General features: G+C 51.9%; 1 protein-coding gene across 6 annotated transcripts; it reads left to right on the top strand.

Annotated features, from left to right (window-relative positions):
• The first annotated feature begins 2,212 nt into the window (after window positions 1-2,212).
• Window positions 2,213-17,995, top strand: Zfp41 (ZFP41 zinc finger protein). 6 transcript variants are annotated; one of them, XM_029570119.1, is made up of 6 exons: window positions 2,216-2,433; window positions 5,822-8,035; window positions 11,375-11,487; window positions 11,785-11,906; window positions 17,056-17,191; window positions 17,350-17,995. In XM_029570119.1, the coding sequence occupies exon 2, from the start codon at window positions 5,900-5,902 to the stop codon at window positions 7,052-7,054; it is 1,155 nt and encodes a 384-aa protein (XP_029425979.1). In that variant the 5' UTR covers window positions 2,216-2,433; window positions 5,822-5,899; the 3' UTR covers window positions 7,055-8,035; window positions 11,375-11,487; window positions 11,785-11,906; window positions 17,056-17,191; window positions 17,350-17,995. The 6 variants fall into 6 exon arrangements, with proteins under 6 accessions (XP_029425981.1, XP_029425979.1, XP_029425977.1 ...); XM_029570121.1 differs by lacking the exon at window positions 11,785-11,906 and having other exon boundaries at window positions 2,213-2,349; window positions 17,061-17,191; XM_029570117.1 differs by lacking the exon at window positions 11,785-11,906 and having other exon boundaries at window positions 5,822-7,843; window positions 17,061-17,191.
• The last annotated feature ends 447 nt before the right edge of the window (window positions 17,996-18,442 follow it).

The following is an 18,442-nucleotide window of genomic DNA, read 5'->3' as shown; positions in this document are numbered from 1 at the left end:
AGGGACAGAGCCCAGAGATTTGATTCCTGTGAGGTTCCCTAGGGCCTTCCTGCCTCTCAGGAAGGAAGCCAGGAAGTGGCCATCTAAGGTGGTCTTCCTGATCCTCCAATGAGCTGTAAAGGCCTCTGGAAGCAGGCATTGTCTCCATGGCAGGAAATACCTGAGCCTGAGGAAGGAGACTCATCATGACTGCCCTCCCAAGGATCCCCAGGTTTGTAGAGGCCAATGGACACAAGGACAAGCCATTGCCCCCAGGGGTTACAAAGCCACTCCATCTTCTGCATACAGGTCCTTCACGCGGATGGCCTCTATCAGGACCTCTCCAGAACACAGAGATCCCAGTTCCATGTCACTGAAGATGATGCCTCCTCAGGCTGACCTTGGATTGGGACCATCTAATGCTTCTGCCCACCAAAGGGCATGTGTGCAGCTCGTTCAAAGGCAGTTTTCAGACACCAGGGTTTCTCAACAGCAGACAGCTCACTGTCTTCTTAGAGAAAGCTTGGATAGTGTCAGAAAAGCCGAGGTCATGGCAGGGTGCGGGGTGGAGGGGTGTCCACCAACAGAAGGTTACAATCTACTGAGGGCAGGCACTCCAAAACAAACTGCTCCAGAAATGACCCAGTGAGAGGGATGGAAGAATGCCCGAGTGGGAGACCACCTGAGGACCACAGGGACAAAGGACTGCATCAGCCCACTCACATCCAGATCAACCCACCCCCTAAGAAGATGGGCAGGAGACCTGCCAGTGCAGACTATGCAGACTGCAACAAGCCCAGGAACTACAAGACCTCTGGGAAATGTAAACAAGGAGGTGCCCTTCTCCCCACCATGGTGCCTACACCAAAAGCTGGTGAAGCAGGAAACCAGTCGCTGTACAGTGCTGGTGGGAGGAAGTGGTACAACCTCTCTGAAAGCGACCTGGCTGATCTTATTCTACCTAGAGACCGCACTGAGTGTGATCCGGGGAAAGTGAGCTTGCGCTGAGGGTCTTGGAAGCAACCTTATTTGTGACATGGATGCCCTTCAGGGGGTAAAGGGTCAAACGAGCTGTGGTGCACAAACTGTGCAGGCAGCTCAGCCATAAGAAGGAATGAGCCACGGAGACACACAGACAGATACCCTTGTGGATCCATACAGTGACGCTGAGTGGCAAAAGGCAACCTCCGGGGTTGGACTTCATTAGTGTGTTGAGTCTAGTAGAAGCAGGGGGTGGGGGGAACAGAGACCAACAGCCTAAGGCAGGTGAGAAGGAGTTTAATTTCATCAGTGAGACTGATCCAGAGATCATTCCTCATTCACGGTTAGGGGGGCTTTTATAGTCATGTGAGGAATGCACCCCAAGGGCAAATAATACATAAGTGGTTTACTGGTAACACAAGGCCAGAAGGTGTACCGGAATGAGGTGGATTTGGGAAACAATGATTTCTATGGGGGGGGGGGGAGTAGGTACCGCAGGGCGTGTGGGCGGAGGAAAAGATTTCCTGCTTCAAAGTTCTTTAATTACCATCACATTGAGAAAGCTTTTAGCATCTGGTGTGCTCTTCTATTTCCATTTTAATATGAGGCTCTAAGGCTGGACACTAGTCAAGCAAAATGGCATTCTCTGGAAAACTCAGCCCAGCGTACTACCGAGCTCCATCACTGTTTCTTACAACTAGTTGGAATCACAGTGATCTCGTTGGAAATTCTAATGAAGCCCAGCGCGAGGTTGCACAACTATAATCCTTGCACTCCCCAAAGGGCGATATGTACAGACTGGGGGGGGGGGGGATATGAACGAACTCAGCTCAGTTATGGACAATGAAAGTCAGAATAGCATAGGAAAGTGCTAGAACACAGGACAGATTTGTAGTATCTGTAAGTAAAGGCCAGGAAGGAGGGGGAGGACTGAATTCGGATGGGCCTGCAGCACCGCGATCCGCGGGCCCCTGAGCTGACGGGCCGCACAGATGACAAACACGACGACTAGGAACTACCAAGGACCGCAGCCGGCGGATCGCTGCGCGTAAACGCAGGGAGAGACGCGCCACCAGCCGCCCGGGAACCGGAACAGCCGCAGACAACACCTTGCGGATCCGGCCCTGGGCGGGTACCGCAGCACCACCGAGACGGCGGCCACGTCGCCTAGAGCGGCCACGGAAGGGGCTAGGAGAGGTGGGCGGGGCTACGGAGCCGTCGCTCTACACGGTACCATAGAGAGGGCGGGACCGGCTCCTAGAGCGGTACCGCAAGTGGCGGGAAGGCGCGCGCGACACTAAGGAGTGCGACGCAGCACCACCGAGAGGCCGGGGGACGTAGAGCAGCTTTGGAAGGGGGCGGAGGTCCTGTGGGCCCCTCGTGGTGCAGGTGAGGGCGAGTGGCGGCCTGGGCGGGCGCTGGATCCCGCCCCCGCCAGAGTTCCGCCGGGTTCTGAGCTGAGCCGTCACCCAGGTACCCGTTGCGCGCGCTCGGGGCTCTGGGGACCACCTCCGGGGCCGTTTCTCGGGGTCCGTGACGCGCCCATGGTGTCCAGGCTCCCGGAGGCGGGGACGGGTGGGTCGGGATGTGGTGCTGATGCGCTGACGTCCGGGGCTCCGTGCTCCTGATGTTGCCCAGTGGGCACGAGCCCCGTCCGTTAGGCCACCCTAGCTAAGTTGCCTGTGCCGCCAGCACCCGCTCGGGTGCACCGGCGGAGAGGCCTATGCTCTACTGTGTTTAATGATTATTTAATTTTCAGTTTGATCTGTGAGCAAACCTAGAGCCTCAGTTTCCCGCCAGTGCAGGTGGGGTAACACGGCCATAATGAGGTGTTTCCTGAGCAGATGTGAGACAGGCGTCCGGGGCTAAAAGGACGTAGGCCGGCTCTCAGAACACCCACCTCGTAGCCGTGCTAGTGTCTCCTTGACAAAGCCACAGGTGGTGTGAAAGGGGAAACGGTGCTGTGGGCTCCCCATCCTGGGGAGTGTCCGCACACCTTGTCCTGCAGAGCTTGGCCCCCACCCTGAGGCGGAAGGGCACACTCCTGCAGGCGTCTTCTCTGAACTCAGTCTGGGCCTGTGAGTTGCCTGGGGCTGAGTCCCTGCCCTAGGTGGTACAGCATCCTGACGCTCCTCTTTCTTCACTTTGAGTCCTAGCTCCCAAATGATGCTAGAACTCTACCTCCTGGAGGTCCTCCGGGTAGGTAAAGGGTAGGAAAGGGATGCTGGCCTGAATGCAAATCTCGCTAATCTAGAGGTTTTTGTGTAGGAAAGGCCAGACTGAGTCCTGTGAGACAGTGAGCTGTAGTCATTTTGCAACCAGAATATAAATATCAATGAGCAGAGGCAGGTACTGAATATTTAAATTGTGATTTGCTGAAGAAGGCAGTGACTTAACACCCTAAAGTGTTGCCTGCCACCTCCTCTGGAGCTTTTCTGTAGAGGGAAGCAGCCATCTCAAGCTCAACCTTGTTACCCTGGTCTGGTGGTGGTCATAGTCCTGAAATTTGTGAGGCCTGTGCCCTTCCACTTCTCCATCATCTTTCTGAACATCACAACTCAGGCCTGTCCAGGACCACTGGGGCTGGCTAATGTCTGCTGGGTTCAGCTTTACAGTCCTCCGTGTACCTCCTGGGTTAGAAAGTGAACAGAACAAACAGGCCAATGACACATGTATGTGCCCTCCCCACCCCAACCCATCTCTGTCTCCATTCAGGAGAGAAGAGGGAAGGCCCAGGGTTGCCTCTGCCTAGGGAATTGTGTTTGTTAGTGATGTCACTTAGCACAAGTTTCACCTCCCGTTTCTTTTTTTTTACTTTATGTGTATGAGTGTATCACCTGCATGCATGTAAGTACATCTGTGTTCTACACTGCCTGCAGACAGAGTTCAGAAGAGGGTGTCTGATCCCCTGGAACTGGAGTTACAGATGGTTGTTAGCTGCCATGTGGGTGCTGGGAATTAAACCTGTGTCCTCCGTTAGAGCAGCCAATGCCCTTAACTGCTAAGCCATCTCTCCAGCCCCTCACTTCCATTTCTTGATCAGACTGGACCCCAGCATAAAGCTTCAGCCTGGTTGACCAAAAACTAATATAAGGAAGTTGGAATATTGTTACTTAGAGCACCATATTTTGGGATAAGAGCTGTCAGAATCCTGGGCCTTCTAGTGGGCAAGAGAAACTGTTGCAGGATGTGAAGTTCGTGCTCAGAATGCCAGACTGGATCTGTGCAATCCAAGTTCAAGGACAAGAGGACTGCTCATCCTCTGGTGGGCTTTCCTTCTGCATGGAGCTCTTTCAAGGTTTTGTGCTGGAAGCTGTCAGGCGGTAACTGAGGACGCTGGAGGCAGTATAGGAGCGCTACAGAAGAGAAGTTGGGGTGGGAGAGCTGGCTCAGCCGTGGGGAGCCCCAGCTGCTCTCACAGAGAACCCCGGTTTGGTGCCCAGCACTCAGAACCCTCTGTAATTCCAGATTAGAGGATCTGACGCCCTGTTCTGACCTCTGTGGGCATTGCATGACATGGGTGCACTTACATACAAATAATACACATCAAAAATAATTAAAAAAAAAAAAGCCGGGCGTGGTGGCACATCCCTTTCGTTCCAGCACTCCAGAGGCAGAGCCAGGTGGATCTCTGAGTTCAAGGCCAGCCTGATCTACAGAGCAAGTCCAGGCCAGCTGGGGCTACAGAGAGACCCTGTCTCAAAAAATAAAAACCACCTTTTTTAAAAAAAGAGGAATTTTTCTTCTTTGTAACAGTGCTGGGGCTTGGACCTTGGCCCTGAGCATAGACCAGTGCCCTACTACTGATTCCCCAGCCCTGAAAGCAAAATTCTTAATGTGAAACAGGCTGCAGGGCTGCTTCTTCAGTCACCTGGGCCTGCTTATCGTTCCTGTCACCAGTGTTATTGCACTTGACTTGGTGCTGAGCTTGAGATGTTGTCAGATAGGAACTCTCATGTGTCTCTTCTCCAGTCCTACGAGAGACAGACACTCAAGTACTGATGTTCAGACAACATGAGCGGAGGCCTGGCTGATAGGCACCTAGGCTTCAACCCTGAATCCAGGTCAGACCCTCATCTGCTGGGGCAGGAAGGCAGTGGAGAAGCTGACTGGAGCAGGGCCAGGCTTTCACGCCCAAGCTACTTGTGGGATGAAGGCTAGATATGTAGGTATTTGTCTAATGCTTAGAACAGGCAGTGTGCTCCCTAAGGGACAGTTATGTTTTTGGAAAGCGGGGCTATAGAAGGGGCTGTCGGCAGAGCAACACACGCACACACACACACACACACACACTCAGGCCTCAAGAGGTAAGAGAGGTGGTGTAGCTTTGGAGGATGTAAAGCTGGTAGAGTTGAAGGGGGGAAGGTAGGGAGGGACCAGGACTGTAGAGGCCTCATCAACATGGAGAGCCTCTGGGCATGTGATGGGATTGACTGCCTCCTGGGGATCATGAGGACAGCCCCAGATTTTTCCAGCTCAGAATAAGGCTGTGGGTGACGGGGTTGCTTCCTGCAGTCCATAGCTCCCAAGTCCATGCATGATCCTGGTGTGGGCAGATACAGAGGAGTGAGAAAGGACAGGGGACAGTTCCATTTGGGGAGGTGGAAAAGCAAGAGCCACACCAAATGGCCGTTGGTAGACATGGAGCTCTGGGACACATGAAAGCCTTGTCCTGTGGCCAAGGAGTACTTCCTGTCCTTTGGCTGTGTGGTGAGCATGCTGGGAAAGGGCAAGGCTGGGTGCAGCTCTGGGGAACCCAGTTTGTCTGAGGTGCTCATCAGATGTGCAGCTGGAAAGACGGTGGAGGTGCTGCAGTCCTGAAAGGGGCCTTTGATCTGTGTTAATACTTTTTCCTCTCCAGAGGAAGACGATAATGGCTCTGTCTGCCTCGTGCTGAGAAGCAGCTGCACACAGGATGTGGTGATCTGTCCCCGATGGAATGATGGAGAGAAGCCAGGTAACCCCTGACTGGGAGTCCTCAGCCTTCCCTGGCTTCCTGGGTGATTCCTGCTTCTTAGGAACAGCAGTGGAGCTCCCTGTAGCAATGGAGCTTCCTGTGGTAGTGGAGCTTCCTGTGGTAGTGGAGCCGCCTGTGGTAGTGGAGCCGCCTGTGGTAGTGGAGCCGCCTGTGGTAGTGGAGCTGCCCGCGGCAGTGGAGACGCCTATAGTAATGCAGCTGCCTGAAGCAATGGAGCTGCCTGTAGTATTGGAGCTGCCTGTGGTAATGGAGACGCCTGTGGTAATGGAGATGGAGCCAGTAATGGAGACCCCTTCTGCGATGGAGACCCCTGCGGCAACAGAGCTGCCTGCAGCAGTGGAGACGGTAACGGAGACCCCTGCAGCGATAGAGACCCCTGCGGCAACAGAGCTGCCTGCAGCAGGGGAGACGGTAATGGAGACCCCTGCGGCCATGGAGACCCCTGTGGTAATGGAGATGGTAATGGAGAGGCCTGCAGCAGTGGAAAATGAGACCCACTCCCCAAAGGAGACAACTGTGCAAAAGGCCCCTCTCAAGGGAGAGACAGCATCAGGTGGGAAAAAGCCCAAGAAGCCTGCAGGGACTCGGAAGCCCCAAGTGGGGACTCAGAAGCCCCGAGCTGGGGGCCGGAAGCCCCGAGCTGGGGGCCGGAAGCCCCGAAAGGAGACCAACCTGAGCCCTGAAGATGAGGCACATCTCTTTGATGCCTTTGATGCTTCGTTTAAAGACGACTTTGAGGGTGTCCCCGTGTTTGTTCCTTTTCAAAAGAAGAAGCCTTATGAGTGCAGTGAATGTGGACGAATCTTCAAACACAAGACGGATCACATTCGCCATCAGAGAGTTCACACAGGAGAGAAGCCCTTTAAGTGTGACCAGTGCGGGAAGACTTTCCGGCACAGCTCAGATGTCACCAAACACCAGAGAATTCACACTGGTGAGAAGCCCTTTAAGTGTGACCAGTGTGGGAAGGCCTTTAACTGTGGCTCCAACCTTCTGAAACACCAGAAAACACACACTGGAGAGAAGCCTTATAGGTGTGAGGAGTGTGGGAAAGCCTTCACCTACAGCTCCTGCCTCATCCGACATCGGAAGCATCATCCGAGGAAGAAGCACTGAGCAGGAGGCCTTCAGATGTGGGCCCTGGGTGAGCGTGGGATGGAGGTCTGAGATTCCTGTGCAGTGGCTGCCTGTCTGTCACCTTGGGGAGGGTCCCCCATCAGTTGTGGGAGCCCACAGAGCCTGTCTGCCCCAGTGTGTCTGCACCAAGTGATGGCATGAAGGCTTCTCAGGGCTCATAGGTGTGTTAGCTGCCATTTGTGTGACAACTTGGAGCCACCGAGCATACATGCCTCCCTTACTGCCTCAGCCTGTGCCATCCTCTGCTTTGGTAATTCTGTCAGCATTTTTGAAGGCTTCAGGGTGTGGTTGTAGCCCTCTGGGGCCCTGAGCTGGATGGCAGCATTCCGGTCCCCACTGGACAACACCAGGTTCTGCTCATCCCTTGGCAGCTGGCTTTAGCAACCATCTTGAAATTGCCCTCTGGCTAATCCAGCATCCCTAAGCTCAGCCCTGTGCCTGGAACTGGACCTGGAATGCACTACTGTATTCCCATGTCCCAGCCACCATCCTGGACCAGCAGCCTGGACCCATAGGAAGTGATCTCATCAGGCCATTGTGCCCACCCACAGGCAGATTCCTATGCAGACCTTGTGGCCCCAGGGTGCCTGCCATCAGCAGCTTCTGTCCATGGCACATTCAGACAACTGCAGCCCTGCCTCACTCAACCAGCAGGTCCACTTTCCCGCCTGTCACCAGAGGCAAGTCCACATGGCCATGTTTGCCCTCTGTCCCAAAGTGCTCTGTGAGATCTGCTCTAGGGATGACAGAGTGACCACTGACCAGGAGGTAATACAGTTGGGGTACTGGGGGGAAGTTGTGTTAGGGTTCGTGACTCGGTGGGTCTCTTCAGGAGAACAAATGCACGAGTATGGAGATGCAAAAGTCAAGCAGAGTTTTATTAGGCCAGCTAGCTGGGGCCGACCGTCCTTCCAAGACATGCAGGTCTGGTTGGAGCAATTGACCCGGAGGCAACTTCAGGTAGAGATTATATAGGCTCCCACAACCGTTACACAAAAACCTGCGCTTATACAACCAATAGTTTCAAAGCAAGAATTTCACAAACCAATAACTTCAAAACAAGAAAAATGTTACAGCTCCCTTCAGATGTCCCAATTGGGGAAGGGTGGGTGGTATGTGCCTGGCACAACCCTTCCCTGTTATCTGTGTAAGCAGACATGCCTGCATGACACGACACAGATCACACAGGTCAGGCTCCGGGGGCTGCAGCACTTGCCCCTATCTCCGGATGCCTGTGTCTCCAGTTGAGTTAATCAGTTACAAGCAGTAAGTTCAACCAAGCAGTAAATTCCTCTTTCCCTAACAGTTGGTACAAAGATTTGTACATAAGAAACTAATAATGGCCTTAGTCTTTGGAGACTCTGCCCTAAAAGAAGTGGCCAGAGCCAGAGCCAGAGATGTTCTTGTCAATCAGGTGCAGAAACCATGAGAGGGGTGCCACGCCAAATGATCCAGAGCCCTGGGCTCCCCTATGGGAATGTTTTACCCCATATGACAGTTAACCTTCATGGTCAGCCTGACTGGACATAAAGTGACCTAGGAACACACCCAGAGGTGTGTCCGTGGAGGTGCTGCAGAGGGAAGACCCACTCTGAATGTCGTCAGGACCATCCCATGGGTTTGGGTCCTAGATTGAATAAAAAGGAGAAAGCTGGGCTGGCAAGATGGCCCTGCCGGTTAGGGTATTCCTCGCACAAACCTGGCAACCAGAGTTTGATCCCCTGAACCCACATAAAGGTGGCAGGAGAGAACTGACCTCTCAGTTGTCTTCTGACTTCCGCATGCACACAGTGGCACAGACACCTCCCTCACACACACATACACCAGAAAAAGTAAATAAAAATTGTTTATAGAAAGGAAGAGGCTGAGCGTTCATCTCTGTACTTTCCAACTGCAGACACTGGGACCAGCCACCTCACACACTCTTCACTCTGCCTTTGCCGCCACGATAAGGAAGCCCTCAAAGTGTGAGCCACATAAACCTTTCTTCCAGTTGCTTTTGTCACAGCAATGAGAAAATAATTAATAAACCAGGTTAACAGTTTCACCATCTCTCTAAAAGTTGAAACAAGTGGCCCATGTGTCTCCGGGGCCTCCTAGAGTCAGGGCCTCCTGGCAGTGGCCCAGTCAGGTCTGCTGCAGTGTCAGGAAGTGCAAGGCCAGGTTGCAGGTGGGCAGAGACTTCGGCCCCTCACTAAAGGGCAGAAGGTTTCAAGAAGAGGTCGTCCCACACCAGAATCTCATGCAGGTATTCCTAGGAGTGTCCTGCCCAGGCTGGATCCCCTCAGGAGAGACCTGCTTAATCTCATGCATGAAGATCTAGTTAGGTGAAATTGTGGGAAAGCAGGTGTCAGCTGGTCTAGGAGGCGTGTGCATAGCATACTCAATGTGTCCTGGATTGAAGGAGTCAGCTACACTGCTGGGACATTGGAAACCTGGAGTGTTACCAGGCAGGACAGTGTCCTGCTCCCAGCCTATAACCGATGGCCTTAAAGATGCATACCAAGGCTTCATGGTGCAGAGTCATGATACCTGAATTTACTTCCAAATACTGATGAAAACCAATGATGGCATTTGTTTACACTGGGACACCACAAGGCAGAATGACCCAGTGTCAGTCTCCCAGGAACCCATGTCCAGTTGGTGAATGTTTTATGTGAAGGGCCAGTCCGTCAGCCTGTCACCTCATCCACACAGTGCCACAGCACTTAGTGGTGATGTGCAATGAATGGGTGTGGCTGTGTGCTGTCATGCATTGCCAGCCCATTTTGTTTTGTTTTATTGAGACAGAGTCTCACTCTAGCCCAGGTTGGCCTGGATCCCACTGTGAATCCAGACTGGCCTCCAACTCAGTCTTCCTGCTGTAGCCACTTGAATGCTGGGATCACAGGTGTGAACCATCACACCTGGCTAAAATAGGTGTGTGGGTGCTCCTTGGGTTTGTTTTTGTACTTTGAGGCAGGTCTTGGTGTGTAGCTCAGGCTGACAGAACTGTGTAGCCCAGACTGGTCTTGAACTCACAGTCATCCTCCTGCCTCAATTGTCTTTGTTTTCAATTGCTGTGACAAAACTCTGACCAATACCAACTTGGGGAAGGAAGGGTTTATTTTATCTTACATCTCCCAGGTCACAGTTCCTCATGGAGAGAGCCCAAGGTAGGAACTCAGGGCAGGAACCTGGAGGCAGGAGCTGAAACACAGGCCATGGAGGAACACTGCCTACTGGCTTGCTCCCCTGGCCAGTGTGCAACTTGCCTTATACCACATAGGACCACCTGCCCAGGGGTGGCTGGGCCCTCCCATATCATTCAACAATCAAGAAGCTGCCCCACAGACATGACCACAAGCCAGCCCAATGGAGTGAATTCCCTGAGGCGCCATCTATCCAGGTGTGTCAGGTTGACAACTAAAGCTGTCCAGGTGCAGGGGTGCACGCCCAGGAGGCGTAGGGTACGGGATTTATAGGCATGTACCACTGCACCTGGCTTCTGACCTCTGTTTTTTTTTTTGGTCTTTTTGAGACAGGGTCTCCCGGTAGCCCCAGCTGTCCTGGAACTCACTATGTAGACCAGGCTGGCCTTGAACTCACAGAGATCCGCCTACCTCTGCCTCCCGAGTGCTAAGATTAAAGGCATGTGCCACCACGCCCTCTATCCAGGTGTGTCAGGTTGACAACTAAAGCTGTCCAGGTGCAGGGGTGCACGCCCAGGAGGCGTAGGGTACGGGATTTATAGGCATGTACCACTGCACCTGGCTTCTGACCTCTGTTTTTTTTTTGGTCTTTTTGAGACAGGGTCTCCCGGTAGCCCCAGCTGTCCTGGAACTCACTATGTAGACCAGGCTGGCCTTGAACTCACAGAGATCCGCCTACCTCTGCATGTGCCACCACGCCTGGCCTGACCTCTGTTCTTGATGAAGAATGTGAGTGTTTGAACCACAAAGAGTTAGATGTTGGTCAGGAGAAGCTGGCTGAGGAAATGGAGCCCTAGATGCAGGAACTGGACTGGAGCCAGAGGTGCAGGGAGCTGAGCAGTGCTTCTGTAGTCTAATGTTCTTTCTAGATGACAGAGGACACTGAAGCCATGACCACCTAGAACAATTGCCCCCTCTCCCAGGGGTGCCTGTGTTGATTTATTTCTGTAGTGCTATAACTTTTGCTGTCACCAGTGTGAAGACACTTTTAGCGGGTGCATCATGAGCTGTTGACTAGCATAGCCAGAGCCAGCTCTTTTCACCCAGCCTGGCCACATGGACCTTTCTGGTTTAGGTTTAAATCCTGTCATGTCTTTTCCATATTTAGGATGCACTGGACAGGGTCCAGACACAGAATGCCATGCGGGCCCCCAGGTTGGGCCTGAAGACTCCTGCAGTGGCACCTGGATGGTGGAGTCACACCATCCCTCCAGCAGGCAGGTGGGTTCTTGGTCCGTTTTGTCTTTGTGGTCCTGGGTTCTTGGCAAAGGGCAAACATGGTTTAAGCCAGTGCCCTGATTCTGGGAGATGTGTGGTGAGTAGCATAGGCCCTTCAGCTGAAATCACCCCCTGGCCCAACTCTGCAGTCATGGGGCTTTGGGAGCATCCCTGAACCACCCCAGGCCTCAGTTTCCTCACACACACTGGGGATGGTAAGTACTCCAGAGTCTCCAAAAATTTGGTGATTTGATGTGTGACAGTCCGGGTAGGTGTGACTCATGCTTTCCTATGGGCCAGCCTCCTCAATGAGACCAAATACCCATTCGCACACATGGAGGGTATCCCGTGAGCCAACAGCCCTGGACACTTCTAGGAAGAAAACAGGAGCTGAATTCAGCATGGAAAACAGCAAAAGAAAGGTACATTTTTTAATGTACTTGGAAAATTTTTTAATGTGATTCATAGTTATAAGAAAACTCACACACCCGAACTGGAATCAGCCTGCCACCTCCTCTGCCCCATCGTTTTGGAGCAGATAGGTGGGTTCATATCCAGTTTCCTCTGGTCACCACTGTGATGGCATACCATCACATCCAGCATTCAGCTGGATTGTTGAGGCTCTTCTTTGGTGTTTTGCAGTTTAAATTAAACCCACATTGCAGGAAAGAGAAACGCTATCTAACCAAAGACGGAGCACAGGGAAAGGACTTTGTGCTGGCGCTGCTGACTGGGAGAAGCAGACACACCTGGTGCTCTGTTACAGTGCTGGGTGGGGTGCCATAGCCAAGCACCAGTGAGCCCAGTGTCTGGCTCCAAGCGGTGTAAAGGTGGACTTGGGGTAGGGAGGAGACATTGCTAAGAGGATGTAGGGTCTGGAACAGCTCTGAAAGGCTGAGAAGGTGGACCCTGTCAGGCAGAGTGATGGAGAAGAGGAACAGGAGAATTCCAGGCACATCAGCAAAGGAGAGGGATAAAAACACACAGAGGCAGGGGTGGTGAGGTGGGACAGGCAGAGGCAGCCAGCCTGGTCTACATAGTGAGCTCCAGTAGCCTGATTTATCAGTAGAAAAATAATTCCTCAAACCACCTTAGAAAACTAGAGGCCCATGAGACCGTGGAGGAGATGGATTGATGGTGTGTGGTCTTCCAGAAGGGTACCAGGTCCACACAGAAGTCTAAGGAACTGCTGGCAGAGCTAGGCCTTAATACAAATGACAGAATGTATGAACTCCAGTGGGGTTCCAGCACCCACATGATGGCTCACAACTGTGTAACTCCAGTTCCAGGGAATCCAATACCCTCTTCTGGCCTCCAGACACTGCATGCATGTGGTATTCAACCAGTTAGCCACCGTGTTAACGCCAGCTCCAGGGGCTCAGTCACCCGCTTCTGATTTACTTAGGCATTGTACAACCCAGGTGCGCTTGCATGCATGCAGGGAATACACTCAAAATAAATTTTTTTGTCTTTTTGAGACAGGGTCTCCCTGTAGCCCCTGCTGACCCAGAACTCGCTATGTAGACCAGGCTGGCCTTGAACTCACAGAGATCCTCCTGCCTCTGCCTCCTGAGTGCTGGGATTAAAGGTGTGCGCTACCACACCAGGCCTTTTTTTCTTTTTTTAAGGTAGGGTCTTGGCAATAGCCCGGGCTGGCTAACTTGTCCTGTAGCTCAGGCTGCCCTCCAACTTAATGTCTCCTTGTTTCAGCCTGCTGAGTACTGAGATTATAGGCCTGAGCCAACATACCTGACCAGTGTCCATTATTAATTAGTGTCTCTTCATAAATAGAGCATATTAGAGTTTTATTAGCCTAATAATATCTACTAAATGGCAAAACTTTTGTACACCTCTATAAACCAAAAATATACCCAGTCTTGTCACTGAGTTCAGTGCTGTCCTGGAGGTTACAGCCAGTGTGGTGAGACAGAAACTGTAAGATTGGAGCTAAAACCCTGATAGTCAGGACTAGCAGACAATTATTGTTTACAAAGCATCTGAAAATGATCACACGCTATGGAAGGAAATTAAGAATTTAGCAAAGGTCAGCATGCATACGACCCAAGCTTAGGCAGACAAAAACCCAACACAGAACTGTGGAAATGAACAACAACCCCCAATCGTAGTCAAAGAATTATTGGCACTGATTACTGCTGAGTGAGGAAGAGCTGATCTCGAAGGGAAAGACTCTAGATGGGCTGCCTAGATCCCAGTGGATGAACTTGCACTGAGGGATATCTCAGGACACTTACACATAATAGGCCTTAATACAAATGACAGAATGTGGGGCTGGAGAGATGGCTCAGTGGTTAAGAACTGGCTGTTCTTGCAGAAGACCTGGGTTCGAATCCCAGCACCCACATGGCAGCTGACAACTGTGCGTAACTCCAGTTCCAGGGGATCCGATGGCCTCTTCTGTGCTCCGTGGACATTGCACAACACGGGGGCACTCACCTACACTCAGGCAATCCATGCACACACATAAAATAAAATTTTTTTAAAAACCAACAAAATGACAATGTATGAACTCCAATGGGGGGGTATAAAAATGATTTTATGTATGAAATACACAAAAAATCAATTAAAAATTTAGCAAGGGGCTGGAGAGATGGCTCAGTGGTTAAGAGCAGTGGCTACTCTTTTTTTTTTTAATTATTTATTGGTTCATTGATTGATTTATTTTGGTCTTTTTTGAAACAGAGTTTCCCTGTAGCCCCAACTGGCCTGGAACTCACTATGTAGACCAGGCTGGACTTGAACTATCTGCCTGCCTCCACCTCCCAAGTGCTGGGGCTACAGGCGTGCATCACCGCACCCAGCCGAGCAGTGGCTACTCTTGCAGAGGACCTGGGTTCAGTTCCCAGCACCCACGTGGTGGCTCACAGTAGTCTGTAACTCCAGTTCCAGGAGATCCAATACCCTCTTCTGGCCTCCAGACATTGCATGCATGTGGTATTCAACCAGTTAGCCACCGTGTTAACGCCGGTTCCAGGGGCTCAGTCGCCCGTGTCTTAGGCATTGTACAACCCAGGTACGCTTGCATGCATGCAGGGAATACACTCAAACACATAAAATAAATAATAAAAAATTTTTGGTCTTTTTGAGACAGGGTCTCCCTGTAGCCTCAGCTGGCCTAGAACTTGCTATGTAGACCAGGCTGGCCTTGAACTCAGAGATCCACTTACCTCTGCTTCCCAAGTGCTGGGATTAAAGGTGTGTGCCACCACACCCAGCCAAAATAAAAATTTTAAAAGTATGTACAATTTATTTTAGCAGAAAGCAAGACTTTAAAACCGCTTTGTTTTATTATGTGTATTTGTGTGTATCTGTGAATGTAGGTGCCTGAGGTGGTTGGTAGAGATGGTTGGATACTTTGGAGCTGTGCTGGGAATCTAACTCAGATCCTCTGAGGGTAGTATATACCTAACCATCTCTCCGCCCTGACTTTTATTTTGTAGTACTAAGGTTTGAACCCAGGGCCTTGCATATCACATGCTAGGCTCTATCACTGTTTCACCTGAATATATGTAAGTTTACCAGTGCACGTAATGCCTGTGGAGGCCAGAAGAGAACATCAGATTCCCTTAGAACTGAAGCACAGAAGGTTGTTAACTGCCGTGTGGGTGCTGGGACCCAAACCTGAGTCTTCTGCAAGAGCAGCCAGTGCTCTTAACCACTGAGCATCTCTCCAGCCCCATAAATAAAACTTTTAAGTAAAACATTTTATAGACATTAAGTGCTTACATAAATGAAGAAAATATATCATTGACAGTCCTGAAGTTAAAAAGACAATCTCACCCAAATTCAAATTAATGTAGAATCAATGCAAATTTAATTAAATTTCAGACAGTGTTTTATGGTAGACTAAGCTAAAAATGTGGTAGAGTACTTGCACGAGACCCTGGGTTAAATTCGCCATATCACCAAAATGTGTGAGGGGGAGAGAGGGACAAGGAGAGGCAGCCGAGAATGCTCATAAGCAAGTTAACAAGACGCTTTGAGGAAAAGCCAGGAGGGTGAAGAACCTGCCTCCAGCCCTGCAGCCTGGTGGAAGGGGAAGGGGACACCTCAGGGGAAACAGCACCCTCAGGGCAGGGCTGGTCAGTAGGTGACCACAAGACTTGGTTACCGTGAGGTGGTAAGATGGGTCTGCACCTCAACCACATGAAAAAAATCTCAGATGGACCAGGGACTTACTGTGAGAGTTATGTCTGGAAAACTTTGAAATAAATGCAGAAGTGGTTCCATGTTTTCAGGGTAGGAAAGGATTCTAAGATGTTAGAAAGTAATGTTCTGGAAGAGCATCTCTCCAGCCCTGTGAGGGAGTTTCTCAATTGGGTTAGAGGTGGGAAAGCCCACCCTAAATGTGATCAGCACTATCCCATGGACTGGGGCCCCAGACAGAATAAAAGGATAGAACGAGCGGAGCACCAGTCTGTGGAAGCCAGCACTGTGACCTGTCACAGCGATGAGGGAAGAAGTCAGTACAGCCCCGGGCCGGCTTGCAGTGTGCTTATGGGTCAAGGAATTACAGGTTTAACCTGTGGATAAAGTCTCTAGACCCATTACCAGCAACTCTGAGGGCCCTGGGTATTTCTAGGGGTGGAATTGAGCAGAGGGGATAGAGCTCACCTCCAGGCCTGGCCTCCTGAAGGCCCAGGAGTCACCTGTCCTGACCCTTCCTGAGGCAGGACTCGGGTGGCAGGAGGGAAGGAAGGCACTCCGGCCTTGACAAGGTGAGGGAGAAGCGAGTGTCTGCCAGGTGGATGGAAGCACTTTGTCCTTGCACAGGTTACACATCCTGACCACAGTAGCACAAAGAACTCAATCTTTTTAAAAAGGCAATATCCAAGTACAAAGGTGGACAGAAGACACAGGCATCCATAGAAGAAAACAGAAATGCCACACATGCACACAGAGTTGCTGTCTGTCACCATCTGTGAGAACCGGCTTCTGACTGAGCACTCTGGAGATGTGCAGGACTCCCTCTCCAGGAGAAGCACCTGCAGAGCTCCCATCTATCTGTCAGTTGAAGTACTGCATATCTTTCCAGCAGGTTGAAAGTTTTGTTCCCTGCCGTCCCAGGTGTGCCCTGGAGCCACAGCCTGCTAGGACCCTAGGCTGGAGCTGGCCAGTGCACGGAATGGGAACACTGGGGAGGAAGCAGGCTGGGAAAGTGGCAGACAGGAGCATTGCCATGGCAGATTGCACACCAAAGAGCATAGAAGCCAGGAGGCACCTTGACCATCAGCTCAAACCACTGGGGTACATGTGGGTAATGCCAGGGAACAGAAGGCTCCCCCTAGCAGGAGCCGGGGGGGGATATAGCCCCCAGTTGGAGGTGGATAGAGGTTGGACCTGCTGCTGACACTGTTCTCTGTGCTCCAGTGATGTGCAGTGATGACAGGTCCACAGCTGAAGCTCCATTTGTCCCCACATTCCTTGGTGTCCTTCAGGTTGCAGGCAGGACCAGCCTCCACTTAACATTCCCATTGGTTTGCTCTCTCCAAGCAGATGAGCAAAGCTCTCCTCGTTTGCTCTTACCATTTCTGGTTCTTTCCTGGTGGCTAGTGCAGGTCACCTCAGCAAGAAGCTCAAAGATGAGAGTCGGCGTCCACTTCCACCACAGAAGGCACAGCAGAAGCTCACTGGAGTTGCGCACCCAGGGAGGCTGCCGTCACAGGAGGCAGGAACAGGAAAGCTACAGGTGGGTGAGTGAGTGCAGGGTACCTCTTGGACACTGCAGGACTACAGGCTACTTCGCTTGTTCCTACCCTCGGGCTAAGATGACCACATGAGAGGTCTTGAGAAGTGTGCTCGGGTAACCCGAGATCCCTGAGCCAAATACTGGGGTTCTAATTGCAGGAACATGTTCAACTGGAGCCAGAAATCTCTTGGGAATATGATGCAGCTCACCTTGGCAGCACCTCAACCGCAGTATCTGATGGAGGGTGTCCTGCAGGAAGTAGTGACCAGCACAGCTCCTACTGGGCCTCAGTGAGAACACAGAGCCCCTGCCAGCATCTGACAGTCCTGTAAGGAGTGGGCAAATGGGAGCTCTGAGCTGCACCAGCATCTACCCCTGGGCCCTTCTGGCTGAGTGGGAAGGCAAGAGCTGCCTCTAAGGAGAAGCAGAGGTGAGCCCCAGCCTGGGCCCAGGACTCTACTTCTTAGGGAGAGTGGGCCTGACCAGGGCCTTAGACTTGATTCTAGCGGGCTCCACTTTCAGTTCCTGGGGGGCTGTGGGCCCAGAACACACCCAGGATCCCTTCTGGTTTGGCATCAAGACACAGTCATTTCCTGTGCTGGTAAACGGGGACACCAAGATGCCTTGCAGAGGAAGGCAGGATGGGGGCCCCACAGAGAAAGGCCCTGGCATGAGGGGCAGTGTGGGGGTCTCTCCCTTTCCTCGTGGCTCGTTGGCCACCGGACCATGAGGACAAAGGGAGCAGAAGCGACGAACGGGGTCAGGACAGCCAGTGAGCACTGACAGAAGAAAGCCCTTCGGGGAGGCAGGTTCAGTGATGCAAACAGCTCCAGACTCAGTGAAACAGCTTCGTTTATTCAGTGGGGGTCAGGGAAAATATAGTGTGGAGACAGCAGCCAAAGCCTCAGCTGATAGGTGCTCATAGTATGCTTTATTTACATGTGGCAGTGGGCTCCTATCATCCGACTACCGGGCAATGCCTAATTACCATATAGAAAAAACCTGGGGGTAGTTTTTACTCCAGGTAACTATGCCAAAGGTCATGTTCCAAATAAGGTCAGGCATCCATGCTTGGTGGCACTTTCCAGGTAAGTCAGGCAGAGAGCAGGAGGCCCCCTGCTGAGAAGGAGAGTCCTTCCATATAGGCCGAGCTCCTTAGAGCTATCCAGACATGGAGGACTACAACCCTAGCAGCAGGGTGCCCCAACAGGGCAGAGGCTCTGTAGCTTCTGGGGTAGATACCAGGTACAG

The sequence above is a fragment of the Nannospalax galili genome, unplaced genomic scaffold (assembly GCF_000622305.1).
Source record: "Nannospalax galili isolate Female #2095 unplaced genomic scaffold, S.galili_v1.0 scaffold1043, whole genome shotgun sequence".
NCBI lineage: Eukaryota > Metazoa > Chordata > Mammalia > Rodentia > Spalacidae > Nannospalax > Nannospalax galili.
This window is presented reverse-complemented; position numbering and strand designations above follow the sequence as displayed.